Genomic DNA, 21,651 nt, shown 5'->3' with positions numbered 1-21,651 from the left:
ACCCTCCTCTGGTTCTAGACTGGACCCTCCTCTGGTTCTAGTCTGGACCTTCCTGTGTTTCTAGTTTGGATCCTCCTTTGGTTCTAGTCTGGACATTCCTGTGGTTCTAGTTTGCATCCTCCTCTGGTTCTAGTGTGGACCTTCCTGTGGTTCTAGTTTGGATCCTCCTCTGGTTCTAGTCTGGACCTTCCTGTGGTTCTAGTTTGGATCCTCCTCTGGTTCTAGTCTGGTTCTAGTCTGGACTAGTCTGGACCCTCTTGTGGTTCTAACGAGGGATGGTTTTTAGAGGGACTGCTGCTGAGGGGGATTCAAACCCACGGGACTGTTCTCTGATGGAGGGGTTGTTTCCATGGTTACCGTCTTTAATTAGAATGGCAATTAAAAAGGTTGAATAGAAAAGACACACCGTCCTCTCTGGGGATACGTCCACTCCTCTACCCACAAACCTTTTCAAAGTCCACATCACTGTCCTCTGATTACTGTCCTCTGATCACTGTCCTTTGGACACAACATCGATACACAGGGACAGAGGGACCTTTCAAAGAGACGGCTCTCCAGGAAATGAGTTGGACATCTTTGTCCAGCTGCAGTAAACTAGACCAAGACCATTAAAGATGTTTCTGGATGTGTTCGGGATGTGTTTGGACTAATGTGGACATCCTCAGGGCTTCTATCGCCGTTGGTGGACATTAGAGGACATGAGGCACTGTGTACCTTCAGAAGGGTCCAATCTCCGAGCTCGTCGTCCATGCTTGGAGTTGTTGTGGACAAACATGTTGTCTGAGACAGCGAGGACGTGTCCGTCCACGTTGACTGTTGTTGACACTACCACCTGGAAAGAGAAAGACAGATCTTACTGATCTTACTCTGACAGAAGAGTGTCTCTTTGTCCTCTGTGGATCATGGTCAGGACAAAGAGGGACGTTCACCAGGCCGTGGCTGTGGTGTCTGTATGTGTATTTTTGTGTGGCTGTGTTGTTGTGTTGTGTGTGTGTTGTGTTGTGGGCCAAGACTGGTGAGGTCAACAGACTCAATAAACTGGGGAGGAAAGCTGCTGGGTGGTAGGATTGAACTTGGTGCTGTAACATTTGAATTTACCCAATGGGGATCAATAAAGTATTATCTTATCTCTTATTTAATCTTACCTGGAACCTCCTCATGTCTCTGGGGTTCCCTGCATTCTTCAGACAGTTCTGGTTACACTTGAGGAAGAACTTGAGGAAGAACCTGGACACACAATCAGATCAGATGTGTTGGTTTGTGTTGGTGACACAGATGCTCAATAAAGAGTTTATAAAGATAAAAAGTTTCTCTAGAAGCTTTGATGAAAGTTCGTGGTTCACCAAAAATGAACCAGATCTGGAACCAGGTCTGGAACCCAAGCTGGGTTAAAGTGTGAGGTCTGCCTGGCTGAAGAAGATGAAGGAGATTTAAAATGACATAAAAGGGATTTAAATAAATCATTCAGGGTAGTCACTGGCAGGGTGGGGTAAGCATCCTGCCCTGTTCCCATTCTCAAGCAGTCGTCTCCATCTGGCCTCAGTGGTTACCGTCCAGTGGCCCTTGCATCTCATGTGATGAAGGTGCTAGCCCGCCTAAGGCCACAGGTGAGATCTTCTTTAGACTCCCTACAGAGTCTGGGGGTGGATGATGTTGTCATCTATCTGCTGCAGAGCTCACTCACACCTAGATGGTGGTGGAGGCTCAGTGAGAATCACTTTCTTTTGATTTCTCTAGTGCCTTCAACACCATCCAGCCTTTGGTGCTGAGTGGGAAGCTGCAGTCGAAGGGTGTTGGTGCATCCACTGACTACCTGACAATCAGGGGGGGTCATGTCCTGTCTGGTGTGGTGGTGAGTGGTGTGGGAGTCCCACGGGGGACCGTTCCTGTTCACCTCATACACCTCTGACTTTCAGCACAACTCAGACTCATGTCACATCCAGACGTTTCCTGATGACTCTGTGGTTGTGGGGAGGAGGGAAGAGGAGGAGGAGGGAGGAGGAGGAGTATAAAGGACTGTGGACAGATTTGTGGGGTGGGCTGGAAGGAATCACCTGCTGCTTAACGTGGACAAGACCAAGGAGATGGTGACTGACTTCAGGAGGAAGGGAACAGATCCTCAGCCCCTCAGCATCCTGGGCAGGGATGTGGAGGTGGTGGAGGAGGACAGATACCTGGGAGTGAGCCTCAGTAACAGACTGAACTGGAGGACCAACAGTACAGCTGTGTCCTAGAAGGCCTCAGAGACTCTGCTTCCTGAGGAAGCTGAGATCCTTCAACGTGTGCAGTAAGATGCTGGAGATCTTCTACCAGTCTGTTGTGGCCCTGTCTATCTATCTTTATTATTATTAGTATTATTATTGTTCTTGTTGTTGTTGTTGTTCTTGTTTATTCTTATAATGTGTATAATGTGCTCTAGGAGCGTTTGTCTGTAGATAACAGCGTGTAGGGGTGACCTCTGACCTCTGATGAGCCGTTCAGTCTTATCACCGTGGTAACCACTGAGTATCAGCTGATCGTCACCTTATCTTCAGACACACACACTCTACACCTGTTATTCCTACTCCTCCTTTTCCTGTTCCTCTCCTCCTCCTCTTCTTCTTCCTCCTCATCCTCTCCACCTCTCCCCTCTGAAGAGAGATCAAGGTTGTAAATCTATTCGTAGGAATGATTAAGCTTTCAGTCTGTTGTGTGATAACTGAAGAACACACACACACACACTAAAGCACACTCACACACATAGAGACACACACTCAGTGTCAGAGTTAATGTGCTCTATGAGGTAGAAAATGTAGTCAGTGTGAGGACGAATTAAACTGACGGTAATGTAGTCCATCACTGAGATCCTGTGGGTTATAGCGTGTGTTATAGTGTGTGTGCGTGTGTTTTAGTGTGTCTGTGTTTTTTAGTGTGCAAGTGTGTTATAGTGTGTGTGTGTTTTAGTGTGTGTATGGTGAGGTTTAGTTTCTCCGGGTCCTCGTTCTTTTGCTGCTGCTCCTGCTGATGAGGACAAACATCAGGATTTTCCAATATGAATGAAACTGGTTGTGACTGGATCAGGTCTCTGATGACTTCAAAAACACAACAAAAGTTAGTGTGTTATTGGTATGTTATTAGTGTGTTATTAGGATGTTATTAGTGTGTTATTTTGCACTTTATTAATGTGTTATTAGTATGTTATTAATGTGTTACTATCATCTTATTTGCATGTTATTAGCGCGTTATTAGCACACTATTTTTGTGTTACTAGCGAGTACTTATACAGCTATCTTTCCAAGAACTAGTTTAAGTTTTACACCATCAGACTGAGGATATTTGTGCAAAGTAAGGACATTTTGGCCAGTCCTCACTTCTTTACGAGACTGTTTGAAGGTTAAAACTCAGTTTTAGGGTAAAGGTTACAGTGAGGTTATGGTTGGGGTTTAGATGAGGTGGTTAAGGTTAGGGTAAGGGTAAGGGGCTAGGGAATGCACTCTGCCAATGAGTGTCCTCACAAAGAGTCATACAACCATGTGTGTGTGTGTCATAATAGCTGTTAATTAGCACCGTGTTCAAACCAGCCACAGATGCTAATTATGTTAAATCTGTCCAACATTTGGTGATAATTACAACAACAGGCCTAAACACATCTGAACACACACACACACACACACACACACACACACTGACGCTGATTGTTTTTTTTATAGTCATGTGATTTTGAATGCTTATGAAAAGTAAAGGAAAAAAAAAAAACAAAGTAAGGACCAGCCTGTACAACACACAATAACACACACTAACGTGCACTAACACACATTAACACACATTAACACAAACTAACCCTAGAACTAACATTATAATTAGTATAACAATCACAACGTTGGGGAAATTTCACCAGATAAAAAATACTTCTCATCATAATGTACTGAAGTACAATTACTCCTGGTGAACTGAAGAACTTTTATTTTATTTTAATCTATTAAATGTCTCAAATCAAACAAATCAACGTATCTCAGGGGGCTGATATAAAAAGACCCTTTATGTTACATATATATTAAAAAAAGTGTGAATCTTTAACTTTAGCTCCTTAAAATAAATAATGGAGCTATGAACTTGTGTCCACCTGTTCCACCTTCTCCAGTGGAGACACAGTCTTCCTACATCAACCGTGGGAGAGATGAAATGATGAGCTGACTATAAAAATGTTTCTGATATTTATTAGCATTACATTAAATAGGAATTACATGCAGATAACACACACTAAGACACAAAAGCACACCGCAACTGGTTGAATCTGTTTTCTATGCTGGTTTCTCGTCGTGTTTACACCAGATCCGGTTTATCATTGTGGATGTGTTGCTATGACAGACAAGAACCAACAGATTTGCCATTAAATGCATGAGATCCAGGTCCTTGTCTCAGACTGGACTGTTCCAATCTCCAACCAACATGTTCATGACCCAGAGTCCGCCTCGAAGCATGAACCCGATCAGAGACAGAAATCAGATTCAAATCAGACAGAAACCAGATTCTCATCAGACAAAAACCAGATTCTTATCAGACAGAAACCAGATTCACATCAGACAGAAACCAGATTCACATCAGACAGAAACCAGATTCACATCAGACAGAAACCAGATTCATCTGGAGGAGGCAGCCAGACAGGGTCAAACAGAGTGACAGGAATATTCAGAGTCTGACATTTTACTGCTAAACATCTTAATGTCAGCTGTCAATCACTGCTGCTGCTCTCTCTCTCTCTCTCTCTCTCTCTCTCTCTCTCTCTCTCTCACACACACACACACACACACACACACACACACACACACACTGTTCCCAGGTTTCTAGACTCTGATGAACACAGGATGAAGTAGAAGAGGAGGAAGAAGAGGATGAAGAGGAGGAGGTAATTAAATTAGATAATGAAGAGTCCATCATCTCTCTCTTCACAGTAAATCAAAACAGACAACTGGTCCTCCTCCTCGTCTGTTCTTCATCTCAGTGAGGAGGAGGAGAAGGTTATTAACTAAGAGTGAATTCAGAGCTGTGAGACTTATACTGAGTTACTGATTACATCCTCTTTGACTCATTTAAGTAAGTGTGTGTTATTGTGTATAGTTATTCCAGTAAAGTTCAACCTGACAACATGGACACAGTCAGTTTGGAAATAATTTACCTTCATGGGTATAAAGATAAGAGAATAAATATATAGTCACTATTGAAACTAAATGGTTGCTCCTGTTTCATAATTAAATGTCACCTAGAGCTCAGTATATCTAATATGTTGAAGATGTTTTTCTTCAGAGGGTCACAGACAGAAAGTCATGAATCCTTTTGAATCTGTTCACCATGTATTTAGGAGGAAACCGTGAATTTCTATCAACATTTAAAGCAAAAACATAAAGACTAGTCTTCACTGATCATGTCGCAGAGAAAATCAAATTAAGTTCAGTTTATTTTGAGGAGTGACACTACACAGCTCATCATTTAACCTCATTAAACTCTCTGTGTCAAACCAATCAGCTGCCAGGTCTTGTCTGTGTGAGGTGGAGCTAATTTACATATTTAATTGAACTCATTAGCAATTATAATTAAGTACCTCTTATATTACAGCATGAAGCTCTGACCAATCAAATCTGTGTTAAAGCTGATTCTCATTAAGTCCTTGTTCCCTTTAAGACAGATTCTTTTTATCCTGTCCTCGAGGCTGACAGGACCAAGATCAGGAAGCGAAAAAAGAATTTAAAAACCATCAAAGATTAATTTACTGCAGAGCAGGACAAAATATTTCCTTTATATTTCAGTCCTAATTAAATGATCATCTCTGTTTGATCAACATCAGCATCATCATGCTGATAAGAAACATAAAAACAATGACCATCAACTATCAACCAGCATCCGAAAAGCAGAAATCAACAACCAGTGACCAGCAACCATCAACTATCAACCAGAAACCATGTGATCTCAGGTATCATGGTCTGGACCATGTGATCTCAGGTATCATGGTCTGGACCATGTGACCTAGGTCTGTCCTTATTTACTCAGAGACACTCACGTGTGATTGGACGACTAGTTCCAAGTCTTTGATGTTGAAGGTAAAGTCAATGACATCATCAGACGGTGACAGACGGAGTTTCTCATCTGTGTTTCACTTTGAGCCTAGCAGCTTGTTAACAGACACCTCGTTAACAGATGCCTCGTTAAGAGCTTGTTAACACAAACAACAATAAATAAACGAAAGCTTAAGATTCAGACATACAGCTGTCAGTCAAACTCAAACAGAGACTGTTGGGTATAATTAGCTTGTCTGATGAAACGTGAGCCTGGTTCCTGAAATACCTGAGTGTGAAGTAAAAACGCTCACACACATTTCTTTTAAATCGTTAATCAATAGCGATGAGTTGCTAGCGGCAGCGCTTAGCGACAATCAATACTGACACACACTGACAGCAGACACCTGTTAAATACCAATTAGAGGGAGGAGATCTGTCTGCTGCTCCCATTAGCCTCCACTCCTCTCTCCCATCGCTCAGTCATTTATCAACACTCTCTTAGAACCAACATCTGAGAGGAGACGGGGGGGAAGGGGAGGAGGGGGAGGAAGGGGAGGAGGAGGAGGAGGAGGAGAGTCGTAAAGTCTCTGAGAGTCTCTGATGTCTAATGATGAACAAGATAATCAATATATCACCTCTAAACTGTGGAAGGGGTCAGGCCAGTATAACATCATTTATCCAACTGTCTGTGGATTAGAAGAGATTTCAGGATTATTATTCTGATCGATGGATTTTAAAGTTTGATTCATTTAAAGTCCCAAACCTGTGGAAAGTAAAATGTCCTATTTAGTCCGAGATCAGGTTGTGACCAGAACCATTAATCTGAATCCTAGAGGAGTCTGAATCTTTGTCTTCTTCTCACTTTAAACCATGAGCTGATTTATTTCCTGTGTTTGTGTTGGAGCATCCATGAACACCGTCCGCGCTGTTCAGCAGTCTAACAGCAGCAGATGATGCATTCAGGGTCACACTCTTCACTCCATGAGTGTTTCCCAGGAAGAAAAAAATATTCAGCTACACTTCATCTCTCCATTGACTTCCATGCATTCATACATTTAACATTTAGCTGGCTGGGGCCCTCTGGGGCCCCCAAACATTATTCTGCTGTCAGTCACCCTGAAACACGGCCAGTAATGAGATTCCATCCAAAACCAACCTGCAGCATGAGAGGGGAATCACACCTACGCCCGCTAAATGATTGACAGCACGTCGTCCTCCCATAATCCCACGCTGCAGACACCAGAGACCCTCACAGACACAAGACTGTACCCCCCCCAAAAAAAATAAAAAAATCTCACATCTGTTATTCAGGGTGAGATGGTGAAGAGATGAGAGCCGCGCCCGTCACCAGCTTCATCATCAGCTACAACCAGGCGGGTGGAAAATCGACCATTTTCAGAGAGTTTAAAGACAGAAGAGACATTAAAGTGACTGAAGATCATCGCGTTAAAATGTTCTCACACTCAGTGCTCAGCTGGGATCGTCCCATCACCATCACCATCCAAAGCTCCTCTCAGAACAAAGACTCAGCAACAGGCATTCAATTTAACACAGTCAAGGTTAAATGATTTTATTATCAGTATTAACACCTGAACCAAAACTGAGCTAAAAAACATGGCACAGTAGGACTGACCAGGGACACTGATCACTGATTACACCAATAAATACAAATTAGACAACCAAAAGTTTCATCTCAAAGATTCACATAAAATTCAGGTATTTTACAAAACTGACACTCGTCAAGCTGTGATTATTACCAGACCAGACCAGATCAGATCAGATCAGATCAGATCAGATCAGATCAGATCAGATCAGACTAGATTAGATTAGATTAGATTAGATTAGATTAGTTCAGCAGTGAACAGTTGTTGATATGGTGTTTTAATGTCTCTAAAAATCAGGATAGAAAAGTGTTCATTTGTTATGACTCTGCATCAACTATGCACCACATGATGAACTGTCCAACAGGGTCTGAGCCCCGTTCCTCAATTACTTGCATGGTCTAATGATGTAGACACAATAAATCCATCTTGTAGTTAAAGTTATTTTAGCACTGATACGCCATGGAGGAAATATCAATATTCTTTTTATATATTCTATAATGTGCACAATAAAGAATGTGGAGTGTAGAATGTGATGATTTGATGGCTAAATAAAATTGTATTGTGTGCACTTGAATCAAGAATGTGCTTATGAAATTCTGTTCAACAGCAAAACAAAGAAATATTAAAAATATTTGTTCACAGTAAAACATTGACTGACAATGTGTTGGAGTGTTTTCTAATGTATGTAATCAGATGATAATCAAAGAGTATTTGACTTTAATAAAGCTTCCATTCCACATAATTGAAACTTTTGGATACATTTTGAAAATGTGTGGCTTTGTTTTAATTTAGATGATGATGGTTGTAATGTTCAGTTCTGTCTGACTATAGTTCTACACACTGATGTTTTAATCTGATGCTGCAGAAAAGAGACTCAATTATTTAGAGAATGATGTTCATTGAGACAGCCTCTTATTTCCACTTTTAATGTATCCCTCATATATTTTATTCTTTATATATTTTATTCTTCATGCATTTTATTGTTCATATATTTTATTCTTCATATATTTTATTCCTCATATTTTATTTCTCATATATTTTTTTCCTCGTACATTCTATTCTTTATATATTTTATTGTTCATATATTTTATTCTTCATACATTTTATTTTTCATACATTCTATTCTTTATATGTTTTATTGTTCATATATTTTATTCCTCATATTTTATTTCTCATATATTTTTTTCCTCGTACATTCTATTCTTTATATATTTTATTGTTCATATATTTTATTTTTCATACATTCTATTCTTTATATGTTTTATTCCTCATATATTTTATTCCTCATATTTTATTTCTCATATATTTTGTTCGTCATACATTTTATTCTTCATATATGTTGTTCCAAATACATTTAATTCTTTAGATATTTTATTCTTCATAAATTTTATTCCTCATGAATTTTATTCCATTGTGAGTTGTGGTTTTATTAAAAGTTGTCTCTGGTTGGAGATGAATCAGAGATGAATTCAGTGTTTTTGTTTCTGACCCTGACATGTTTCCTCTTCACTGGACGCTGCACTAAACACAGGAGACCTTCCCAGCATGCACTGCAGCAGCAGAGAGCCCTAATATATGACCCCTCCTCTTTTCAAAGGGCTGCTCCATCCATCCATCCATCCATCCATCCATCCATCCATCCATCGTATTATTATTATTATTGTTGTTGTTGTTGTTATTGTTATTATTATTGTTGTTATTAGTATTATTCATGTGTTTAACAAAGATCTTGTGTCAAACATAGGGAGTCATTATCTCTACCCAGAGTCTCTGAATGTCTCTCCAGCACATTAAACACTAAACTTGTTTATTCCAACTATAAATAATAATAAAGTGATTTCAGATTTATTCTTTGAATTAAAAAAAAAAAAAAAGAAAGAGAAAAAAAAACAGAACTAGAGATGGTATTAAATATTCCAGGCGTTAGAGAAATGTTTATCAACCAGAGACTGATCAGTTCATAGTTAACCATCAGCCCTGGTTTCATCAATGTGAGGACAGAGGACAGAGGACAGGAACATTTGAATAGAGTCCTCCTTACTGGCACGTGTAAATGTCCACATATGTTTATTTCTAAGCTGTTTGTTCATGTATGTGACACATAAACCATAAATAACATGTAGCATCCTGAGGAGCTGGATGTGGATGATAAGACGGTCTTACCTGTCAATGATGACGGGGTCTGACGGAGTCTCGTTTCTGTTTCCACAACTCTTCTTATCACAGCAGCGGCTGAAGGAGACGGAAAACTAGAAATGAAACACTTGTACAGCTCAGCACAGGCATCATCTGGGACACAGCCTGAGCCTGTGTCTGTGTCTGGTCCTGGGCCTGAGCCTGGGCCTGGGCCTGAGCCTGGGCCTGAGCCTGGGCCTGGGCCTGGGCCTGGGCCTGGGCCTGGGCCTGGGCCTGGGCCTGGGACTGGTCCTGGTCCTGGGCCTGGGCCTGAGCCTGGGCCTGGGTCTGGGTCTGGGTCTGGGTCTGTGTCTGTGTCTGGTCCTGGGCCTGGGTCTGGGCCTGGGCCTGGTTCTGGTTCTGGTTCTGGTTCTGGTTCTGGTTCTGGGTCTGGTTCTGGATCTGGATCTGGATCTGGGTCTGGGTCTGGGTCTGGGTCTGGGTCTAGGTCTGGGTCTAGGTCTGGGCCTGGGTCTGGTTCTGGATCTGGGCCTGGGTCTGGGTCTGGGTCTGGGTCTGGGTCTGGTTCTGGATCTGGGCATGGGTCTGGGTCCGGGTCTGGTTCTGGATCTGGGCATGGGCCTGGGCCTGGGCCTGGGCCTGGGTCTGGGTCTGGGTTTGGGTCTTGGTCTGGGTCTGGGTCTGGGTCTGTTTCTGGTCCTGGATCTGGGCCTGGGTCTGGGTCAGTGACCTTATGGAACTTTATGGACCTGGTGGGGTCCAGGTGTTTGTACCTGCACATGATCTCATGCGTCAGTAGAACTCGACACATCTCTGGGTTCTTGTCCTGACCCTCGTAGATGATGGCCTGAAACAGACCGAGAGGAGTTAGAAGAGAAACTGCCCCCAGAAACGTCTCAATCAAAACTTGTTTCGCTTCACGTAGCCTCGTCTCTGTGACGCCCCCCACCCCCACCCATCACTAGCATTTTACTTATCATTTACTCATTATTATTATTATTATTATTATTATTATTATTATCATCATCATCATCAGCATCATCATTATTATTATTATTATTATTATGATTGTTATTATTATTATCATCATCATCATCATTATTATTATTATTATTATTATTATTATTATTATTAGTAGTAGTAGTAGTAGTAGTAGTAGTATAAAATATACAATATGACGATGGAAACTGACAAAACAAAGACCAGGATCTGGGTCGTTCTCTGGTCACCGTGGCAGCGATAATCAAAAATACAAAATAAACAGCAACATAATAAATGAATATTGATAACAACAACAACACATTCAAACAACAACAAACAAATCATAATAAACACAATGATAAAGGAACAAAGCACAGACAACAGCAACATCACCAACAATAAATGATACAACAACAAATGACAAAAGATTAACACAGCAAAAAAAAATTAATGACAGTCAACAACAACGCAAGCTCATAATAAACAATAAAGAATGATCAACAACATCCAATAAATCACAAACAAAGAACAATCGGTGTTGAAGTAGGACGTCGACGCTAATATCGGCTCAACTTCTCAGATCATTTTTAGAAACTGAAAAACCTCTTTTCTGTTTCTGTTTCATTCCGCTGATCAGCTTTTATATACTGAATAAACATTTCTAAACTACATAAATAATATAAAAGAATTAAAATATATTTTGAGACTGAGAAGGCAGAAATTGATTCACTAATAATATAAACTGAAAACACTTTCAGATTGATGAATGATGTTTGAGGGGAAGAAAAGGAGGAGGATGGTCTGTCTTAGAATAAAAACAAAAAAATGTTCCAGGTGTCAAAGAGAAGTCGACCTGAAACTTCATCTGACAGCTCGGCCTGCAGGAAGAAAACCGGCTCTTATTTAGAAAGGCTCGTCTCTGGAGTTCCATTATTAAACGGATCCATCACCTTTTAATCCCTCTCGCAGCCAATCACCAATAATACACAACCAGTAACAGATAAGATGTAACCACTTTTTAACCAATACCCAGTAATATATGATATGTAACCAATAATACAGAACCAATAATATATAACCAATAAAATATGTCACTAATAACCAACAACATTACCAGAAACCGATAAAACAGAATATATAACCAGTTTATAACCAATAGCCAGTAATATAGAATATCCAATAGCCTCTATATAGCCAATGGCCCATAACATAAAATACATGACCAATATATAATATATGACCAAAATATAACCAATAAGCAACAGTCCGCTTGTTACCTGTTTGGTCATGGAGTCGATCAGCCTGACGTACAGGTCCTGTTCCGTTCTCACACCTGCACAGAGTCATTACATTATTTATCCTGTTAGTCTGTTTGTCTGGATGAATTAGTTTGAATGTGTTGAACCAGCGTTGAACCAGTGGAGGGGCAGGACGGCGTCCGCTGATCAAACCAGAGCACCCACCGTTACTGTAGAGCAGCTGCAGTTTGTAGTGAATGCCGTTGTTAGTTTTCTCTCCACTCGGCTCCTAAAACAAAGTGATGATTAAAACAAGGTGAGCCTGATGATGCACACTGACAGTAGTCTGGTCGTCCTTTATCCTGGGGGAGCACTTGGTTTCTAACACCTGACCCCCGGACAGCTAACTGTCTTCAGTGAGGCTTTGCCCAGATTTAGTGACTGAAGAAGAGTCTCTCTCTGATTTACGTCAGGGATAAAAAAATACACACATTTTTACTCGACGACAATGAGTTGGTGGTGACCATCTCACCTTCTCTTTCTCCACAAAGTCAACGTAGGCGGTGCGTTCGATCTCCACCGGCTGACCCTGGCGGTCGTACAGCGCCAACACAAAGTGGAAGAAGTTGGACTTCCTCAGGTTGGACGGAGGCTGCTTCTCAAAGTGAGCCCGGGCTAAGCCCACCCCACTAGAAGGAAAAGAGACCAGTCAGTCCTCTGTGATGATGTTTTCAAATGAGCTGAGTGAAGGTCAGACAACAAACCATGAGAAACAGACAGGAAAAGGAATTTAACTTTTTCTTTCCTTCACAATAATATAAAAACATATGAGGGTGGAAGTTTTAATTGCTTTTAGTAAAAGAAAACCTTTGTGGACTTTACACTGACTTGATAATTCTGAGAATAAATAATCACGTTTAATCCATAATGAAACTAATCATGAGTCTTTCTCCTGACGTGAAGCCGCTCGTCAGAGGAAAAAGACATCATCCAGTTTTTTATCTGAACATTGGTTTAAGAAGAATTTAGAACAAACATGAACAGAAACACGAAAAACTCCAGAAAATCTAAATCAAACCGGTCCATCTGTGAATGAGCAGCTCATAAATAATCAAACTAAACTAAATGTTCCCAAAAACCCTCATATGAAATTTAATTCACTGTTTTAATGTCAATAAAGAAAAACTAAATCTTGTCATTTCTTATTCTTTCAGTCCAACTCTTATCTTTATATAAATAAATCTAAAACAATTTAAATCCAGACACATGTTTTTAGTATTTTTTCCCTCCGAATTAAACACGGATTCACAGATTCTTTAAATGTTCAACGTTGTTCATCTGCAGCCGAGTTTCTGTCATAAAAATATAAAAATATAATAATTCTAAAATAATGAAATAATGCAATAATATAATGAGATAATATTATAAATGAAGCTTCATCTTAAATGACTGACATGAAACTAAATGAATAGAATCATTCTTTTTATCTAAATATGCTCCAATTTGTTTTACGTTTCTGTTGCACATTTAAATACACAAAGTAAATTAAATCTTTGACAGATTTATTCAGATCACAGGAAACTTTGTGAGTTAATTGTTTTTATCAACGAGGAATTTTAAACATTTAATTTTTACATTTCTCTGATTCTTTGATGCTGCAAATGTTTTTTTGTGACGCGTATGAAATCCATTCAAACATTAAACTCTAACAGCAATGTTATTATTAATTATCAGATAATCTAGAATCAGCTGTTTAACCTTGAATTATCTGTTTGAAAACAAAAAGATATTCATACAAACTTCAAGAAATAATTTTTATTTTGATCCGTTTGATCCAGAAACATCACAGAAAAACACTGAAAATATTAACAACAATAATACGTTTATAAATAAAAGAAAACAAATAAAAACACAACTTACTTTTCTCTGAAACCAATTCTTCATCAACAATTAGTAGAAAATATTTAACACTGACTTTGAACATTTTTCCACTTAGATTTTCTGTTCCTTTCTTTTTGTTGCGTCTTTTTTTTGACCTTCAGCTTCTGAAAACAATCATCCTGTAAAAACGTAAAACTCCTCCAACCTTATTTCTGTTTTATCTTTTGTTATTTTCTTTTATTATTTTTTCCTATAAACAGATTTTCCTCTAGACTGCAGAACATTAAAGAACATTTAGATTTATTTAGAAATGAAGCAGATTTTATTTCCCCCGGCCTTTGATTAAATTCAGGAGAGTTTTATCGTGGTCTAAGTTAAAGTGTTGCCGTCCATCCTCTGGGACTCCAGCTCCCAGCATCCCTCTGGGGCGGTGCTGAGTTTACCTTTGAGCGGCTGTGTTGGCGTCCACCACGCCGGTCGAGTGCATCCAGGAGCGAACGGCCAGCGGCTCCTCCTTCATGTTGGCCGTGGCCCCGCGGGGCAGGTTGTCCTGGATCCCAAACATGTCAGGACCGAGGTTGGACCACCGCACCACCCCGGGACAAAAACACAAGAACAAGACCGAAAAGAAGAAGAAGAAGAGGCTACGGGCTGAAAACTAAAAGACCTGGTCGACCTTCAGCTTGTTCCACATCGTCTTCACCAACGTAGCAACAAAGTCTGAAAGGAGCCGTTAAAAAAGAGGAAAAGAAAAGATTCGTTCAGGAAGAAGAAGAAGAAAAGGATGCGATGGTTTTAAACGTCTACTGAATTTCCTCTGGTTTCAGTTCAATTCAACTTTTTACTCAAAGACCAAAAAATCCCATTTTTCTTTTTGGTTTTATTATTTTCTTAGAAATTCTCTTTTTCCAGCGACAAAGAAGGAGGAGGAGGAAAAATAAAATCCTCAGAGGAAACAGAGTCCGGACGGAGAATCGAAAGCGAGATGCAAAGAGTCTTTTTTTTCTTTTCCCCAAAGAGGAGAAGAGAGGCAGAGAGAGGAGGAGAGAGGATGGAGGGATGAGAAGCGGAGGAGAAACTCTCAGCCCTGCGGCCCCACAGGACTGGACGCCAAAACCCAAAAACCCCACGGGTCTTCCTCCACGCTGATGACATCACCAAGGGGGGCGGGGCCTGACCTTATAAGGAAGGAGAGGTGAGAGAGAGAGAGGCTGAGAGAGGAGGAGGAGGAGGAGGAGGAGAAGGAGGAGGAGGAGGGGAGGAGGAGGCGGCCCTGGAAACCACCAACCACAGAAAGACAGAGAGAGAGCCTTTGATTGCCCCATGCTCTCTTTGGTTCCTGTTCACACCATGGGAACCCACCAGGGTTCTGGTCCAACTCGATCCAGTTCACACCGACTCCAGGAGGAGCCCAGAAATATCAAACCAGAATCAAGAGCCAGGAGAGAACCAGGAGAGAGCCAGGAGGCTGGTCCACAACAACGCAGTCAGAACCAGGAAGGAACCCAGTGTCCTGGAGGCCTGAAGAACCAGATGGACCAGGACCAGGACTGAGTAAGGTCCAGACCGTCAGGGTCAGAACTTTTCTGACTGAGCAGCAGGTTGTGATCATGTTCTGTTCATTAGGAGGAAAATCATCTTCATCTTCATCTTCATCTTCATCTCCTTCAGCTCTGACTCGACTGAAGTCAGCTTTAACTTTATTTAAATGTCACCAACAAACAGGAAACTGGAGGCCTCTGGTTTCACTCACTGACAGGGGGCGCTGTCTCCTGGACAACAGGTTGCACAGGTGAGTCTACGTCTCCACGGCAACCAACCACATTTCGGTTTGTTCTTTGTTTTCATGAAGACGAACATCCTGCAGTTTAAATCTGGATTTGACGACCTCTGAGTCCGAGACACAGAAAGAGGAGGAGGAGGAGGAGGAGGAGGAGGAAACGAGGTAACCCTCTTAAACCAATGAGGAGGAGAAAAAAGAATGAGGGGAAAAATGAGAGACAAAAGAAAAGATTAATTTATTTCCAGAACTTTAAGAGAGGACGACAGATGAAAAGAGATGAAGATGGAGGAAGAGAAAAAGAATCAATCAGAAAGAGGAGCACGTCTACTTTCTAGAATCAAAATCAAACCAAGGAGGAAGAGGAGGAGGAAGAGGAGGAAAAAGAGGAGGAAAAGGAGGAGGAGGAAGAGGAGGAGCTGGTGAGTTAACAAATAAATACATAAAGTAATGAAATGAAGCTGCTCTAGTTCTGGTCACTCTGTTGGTTTGATCTGTAAAAAAAATAAATGCTTACATCATAAACAGCTGAGACTGATGGGAACCTCCACAGGGAGAAGGAGGAGGAGGAGGAGAAGGAGGAGAAGGAGGAGGAGGAGGAGGAGGAGGAGAATGGGAGGAGGAGGTGGGGTAGAGCCAGAGGTAGAGGAGGAGAAGGAGGAGGAGGATGGGAGGAGGTATAATCTGGTTCTACAGCTTCGTTCTTTCAGAAACATTCCTGGACGCGAAGGATTAGATTATATTTATTTTAACTTTACATTCATTTCAATTTATTGTATTATTTTGATTATATTTATTTTAACTTTACATTCACTTCTATTTATTATATTATTTTGATTATATTCATTTTAACTTTACATTCATTTCAATTTATTGTATTATTTTGATTGTATTTATTTTAACTTTACATCTACTTCTATTTATTGTATTATTTTGATTATATTTATTTTAACTTTACATTCATTTCTATTTATTATATTATTCTGATGAATTCTTCGAGTAGCAGCATCTTAAATAAAAACCTTTGTGTGTCCTCATGAATAAATTTGCTCTTTACACTTTTTTTCCTTTTGTTATTCCTCAGTAAAAGATTTCAACTTATTTCTGTTTGTGTTGCTCACATTTATTCAAATATTCAAATGTTTAACCAGATTGTATGTTTAAATCCTCTAACACCGTTTTAGTTTTTATGTCAGAGATCAAAATTAAACAGAATATATTTATTTCACCTAAATAAATAAACATTAACAAAGAAGCTATAGTCCTCTCTGCAGGCAGCTCCGGTTCGAGTCCCACATCAGACGCCTTTTCCTGCATGTGTCCCCGTCTCTCTGCCTCCATTTCCTGTCCATCTTACAAATATATACTAAAAAAATAAAATTAACAAATTAAATTCAGTTTCATTAGTTTCACTAGTTTATAATGCCTTTATAATTATTTTACTGCATTAAATGAATTTAAACTGTAAATTATTAAAATTAAAAACAATAAAGATTCATTTTTTTAAACTGAATTAATTCAAACTGTTCATTGAAAAACTGTGTGTGTGTGTGTGTGTGTGTGTTAGTGTCTGTTACCGTGTTAGTGTGTTAATGTGTGTGTGCGTGTGTGTATGTGTGTGTGTTACTGTATCTTTTAGTGTGCGTATCTGGACAGACTTTGTCATGGCATTGTTGCGTGTCGCTATTTAAATGCTAATGTGTGTGTTCACACACATACACACACACTTACTAAAACACACACACACACACACACACACACAGTAACACACACAGTAACAGACACTAACACACACACACACACAGACACACACACAGTAACACACACAGTAACACAGTAACAGAGTAGCACACACACTATGTAGGAGCGGTCAGTAAATCAACACACATTCATTCATCGTAGTGTGACAATAATATATCCTTTTATTGCATAACAACAACAGCAAAATAACTAAAACTCATCTTAAACAGAAAACTCACTTTATCTTGAAATACGGGTAAAAAATAGTTTGCCCTTCAGCTCTCCAGCCAAACACACCTGCCCTCTTACCTGTGCTCAGGTGACGTCTACAAATAGAGTTAACACCCCCTGACATCATCATTGCATCATCATAATCATGTCAACATAATCAACAGTATTTCATCATGATTTGATATGTAGGTGGCAGCATGACTATAAATGACTCACATGAATATGATATGGTATGAATTCATACATTCATACAATGAAGCATACCCTCAAGAGTTCTTTGTGACAATATTCAAGATTGTCCATATAATTTCAACAATAAGTCAAGAAATAATCCAGTTATTTCTGATACTCTATTTGTGAAATAAGTTCATAAAAATTCAACAAAAAGGTTCAGTGCAGATCCTCATTTGAAAAGGAAAGCAAAGGGAGAAAAATGTTCAACTAAAGTCCTTTTAAGGGTCAAATAAGACAAAGGGGCATAGGTCAAACCTGTCTCCTCGGGTCATGTCTTGTAGAAGGCACAGCTCTGTGATGGGCCTTTCCAACGTATCATTTTGTGTCCTGATCTTGACCCGACGTATATGTCCTTTTTTGTCGGTGAAGATTTCTGTGATTCTGCCCATAGACCAGGAGTTGTGTGGTGAGCTTTCATCAATGATCAGCACGATGTCTCCATGCTTTAGATTCTTTTTAACCTTATTCCATTTCTGTCTCTCTTGTAGCAATGGGAGGTACTCTTGTGTCCAGCATTTCCGGGAGAGATCAGCTATGTATTGGGTCTGTTTCTATCTTCATCTGGAATAGGTATCACTTTTGTCGAAGAGTCCAGGTGGAAGAGTAGGCATTCACTTCATTTGGGGCAGGTGGATGGGTGTTAGAGGTTCTGGCTCTTTCACATCCTGAGATAAGACTGTGATGGGCCGGTTATTCATGATCGCCTCTACCTCACATAAAGCTGTTTGGAGATTCTCGTTATCCAGCGTCTGTTCCCTTGTGATGGAGTAGAGGATTTTTTTTTATTATCTGGATGAGCCGCTCCCATAAGCCTCGAAATTTGTACTGTTGTCAGAAACAATCTCCTTCATTTAGCCTCTTCTGCAGATAAATTGTGGGAGTGCAGAAATGCAAAAGTCTGTATCCATTGCATAGGCCATCTCTAGGTGTACAGCTCTACTTGCGAGGTATGTAAACAAGGCTCCATACCTTTTTACTTTTCTGCAGCCACGCTCCACTTCCATGGGACCAAAGTAGTCCAGTCCAGTATGGATAAAGGGTAGCAAGTCAGGTGTTATCCTGTGTAGAGGTAGGTCAGACATTTTTTGTATCATTGCTGTGCCATGCCATCTCTTGCAAAGTACACAATCCTGTGTTATCCTACCTCCAGTAGAGTTTGGTCCTATGATCCAGTATTTTGTTCTGAGTTTTGTTATCATTTGATTTCTTCCACAATGACTCACCAATGCATGGGTGTGGTGTAGGAGTATCTTTGACAGATGGTTGTTCTTGGGCAAGATGGCTGGATGTTTGATTTCCTCTGGCATTGCCAGCTTACTTAGTCTGGATTCCACCTTGAAAGATGGGATCTAGTTTATAGATCCTACTATTTCTCTTTATGGGTCAGCCCTTCTGTAGAGAGGTCACCTCATCTTGGAAGGATTGTTGTTGGACAAAGGACAGCCTTGGCTAGATCCTCCACAGACAGCGGTGAGTCTGAGTCACTAATTTTCTTTTTTAAGTTCAATTGTCTCAGAGTTTCTTTGAATTTTAGGAGCCAGGCTGCTGATTGAATCAATTTGTCCGATGATGAAAAGTGCTCAATAAAACCAGTAAGTGGACTTTGATTCTAGAGCGCCCTTGTAGTGAAAGTGAAACCTTCTTGACCTCTGGGTCACTGCCAGACAGTGTGGGTGGTATTTGGATAACTGGCCAGTCTGTTTCAGGTTGCATCAGGAAATCTGGCCCTTTCAGCCAGTGTCCATCTTCAAGGAAAGTCTCAGCTTTCGTGGCTCTAGATGCACTGTCTGCAAGATTGATTCCAGTGTTGATGTGGTGCCATTTGCATTTGTGTGTCAGATCCAGAATAGTGGACACTCTGTTAGCCACGTAGTTTTGAAACATTCTGCAGTCAATTTGAATGTGTTTTAGGACGGCGGTGATGTCGGTCCAAAAAGTCTCAAGCTCTCCCTTCAGCATCCTGTCTATCCTAGCAGAAAGGACTGCACTGGCAAACTTCGTCCTCAGGATTGTCACCACCTTTAAAGGTGTAACTCTTGCCTTCCCAATCATAAAAGCAATGTGAGGTAGTCCATCGTCGCTAGTCGCTCTTAAATAGCTGACTGTCCCATAACCTCGCTCACTTGCACCTCAGATGTGGTGCACCTGTGCCCCAGTAGCTTCAAAATCTGGTGGCCTAAGACATCTCCTGATTCTTTAGCCACTCCTTCCATTTATCTGTGTAAGCGGTTGGTATCAGTTCACCCCATTCACAATTTAGCTTCCACAGGTCCTGCAATATTTCTTTCCCAGTGAGCTATGATCCTACAAGATCGTATACTGAGTTTAGGTTAGGCCATCCATTTATGCCTATCTCTGTAGGAATGTTGTCTTTATCGACAGGAATGGCATTTTGTGTGAAGACCTCAGGAAGCTCTATGAAGCTGTCATATACTTCCAGCCCTCTCATGGCATGGGCTTTCACAGGTCTTTCATGACCCATTGTTCGGAGTAGGATCTCTGTTTTCTTTCCTCTGACTGACAGCTGTTTCATCAGTTTCTCTGTGACAAGGGGTCTAGAAATGCATAGGTTTCTATCAAACAGCTCCCTTTATGTGTTCTTATCTTTACAGATACCACAGCTAACTTGTAGTTGGTGGTTCTGCCCCCTGTTTGTGCTGCCAATGACACCATAGCAATTTGTGCTGCTGATGAAACTTTAGCAATGCAATTGCTCCTGGTGTCTGAATTCTGCTTAGCTGCTGGCTTGATATTTCCTGGAGTAAGGTTCTCCATATGTAAGACTGTGGTGTTTCTTCTCACGGACACGACACGTGAGGCGTTTCTTGCACTCTTTACTCATGTGACCTTTGACCAAGCAGGCAAAACAGAGTTCACTTTTGCTAACAACAGTTGTAGCAAGGCATTTCTTGCTGCTTGATCTCATTTACAGTAAGTCCTTTTTGGGTCTTCTCCCATTTATGCTTCCGGCAGAGTCCTGGATATCCCCGAAGAATGATTCTGGCCTGTTTTTCAATAAACAGAACAAGGTCATGGAATTTAGGTCTCTGCTGTGTTCTTTCAGTGATGTTACACGCAACAGACTGCCATTTCTCTCAAAGTTTAAATGAGAATTTGGAAATATGTCTTTTCATGTTAGATGGTGGGTCCATCTCTGACATGTATGGGAGTTCCTGGACTACCACAGACTCTTAGATATGCTATGAAGCTATGAAGTGCCTTTCCATTATCTGTACATATTTGGTTCTTTTCAGCATGTGCGGATGTGATCTTGAAATCATCGGCAAAGTGATATTTGAATAGGTGCTGTGCTTCCTCGTAACCAGCTGTGGCGTTCATGTGAAAATAGCTTTGAACTAATTCTTTTGGTTGTCCAACAGTATACTGTTCTAGGAAGTACAGTCAGTCCTTGTTATTGTTGGTTTTGTCCTCAATGTTGTGCTTAAAAGGATCACCGTCAAACACCTGAACCTCCCTCCTTGGGAGTTTAGATTCTTTATGCTGTATCACTAGCAGATCCGCCAAGTCCGTCTGTCTTTGTATAATGTTTGTGAGCTTGATGTTCTGAGCTTTCTCACTTCTAGGAGTGGATTCGCCTCATCTGTGTGGTCGATCAGATACAACACCTCTAGGTGTGTGAGGGTTCGTAGCCCTCAGACCTTTTTGTGATTCCAGTTAGTGGTGGGTACTGAATGTGTATAATTTTTTTGTAAGGGTGTCTTAGGTATGGTTCCTATCTGTGCAAACTCCAGTTGTGCCAGGCTTCCTTCTGTTTTGTCAGATGCATTTATTTG

General features: G+C 40.6%; 1 protein-coding gene across 4 annotated transcripts in view; it reads right to left on the bottom strand.

The window, feature by feature from the left end:
- ebf3a (EBF transcription factor 3a) overlaps positions 1–15,086 on the bottom strand; it is a 31,423-nt gene extending 16,337 nt beyond the window's left edge. For 2 of the 4 annotated variants that reach the window (XM_047608370.1, XM_047608373.1), the window contains exons 1-8: positions 14,316–15,085; positions 12,524–12,680; positions 12,217–12,280; positions 12,031–12,086; positions 10,546–10,619; positions 9,800–9,868; positions 1,146–1,227; positions 715–832 (exon numbers count right to left, since the gene is read on the bottom strand). In XM_047608370.1, the coding sequence (XP_047464326.1) occupies positions 715–832; positions 1,146–1,227; positions 9,800–9,868; positions 10,546–10,619; positions 12,031–12,086; positions 12,217–12,280; positions 12,524–12,680; positions 14,316–14,437 (742 nt within the window). In that variant the 5' untranslated portion in view covers positions 14,438–15,085. Of the gene's footprint in view, positions 1–714; positions 833–1,145; positions 1,228–9,799; positions 9,869–10,545; positions 10,620–12,030; positions 12,087–12,216; positions 12,281–12,523; positions 12,681–14,315 lie in introns of all 4 variants that reach the window. The other 2 variants (XM_047608371.1, XM_047608372.1) reach the window with 2 other exon arrangements.
- Between the last annotated feature and the right edge of the window lie 6,565 nt (positions 15,087–21,651).

Source organism: Mugil cephalus, chromosome 16 (assembly GCF_022458985.1).
Source record: "Mugil cephalus isolate CIBA_MC_2020 chromosome 16, CIBA_Mcephalus_1.1, whole genome shotgun sequence".
NCBI classification, from domain to species: Eukaryota; Metazoa; Chordata; class Actinopteri; order Mugiliformes; family Mugilidae; genus Mugil; species Mugil cephalus.
The sequence above is the reverse complement of the archived record's forward strand: the minus strand, read 5'-3'. Positions and strand labels throughout refer to the sequence as shown.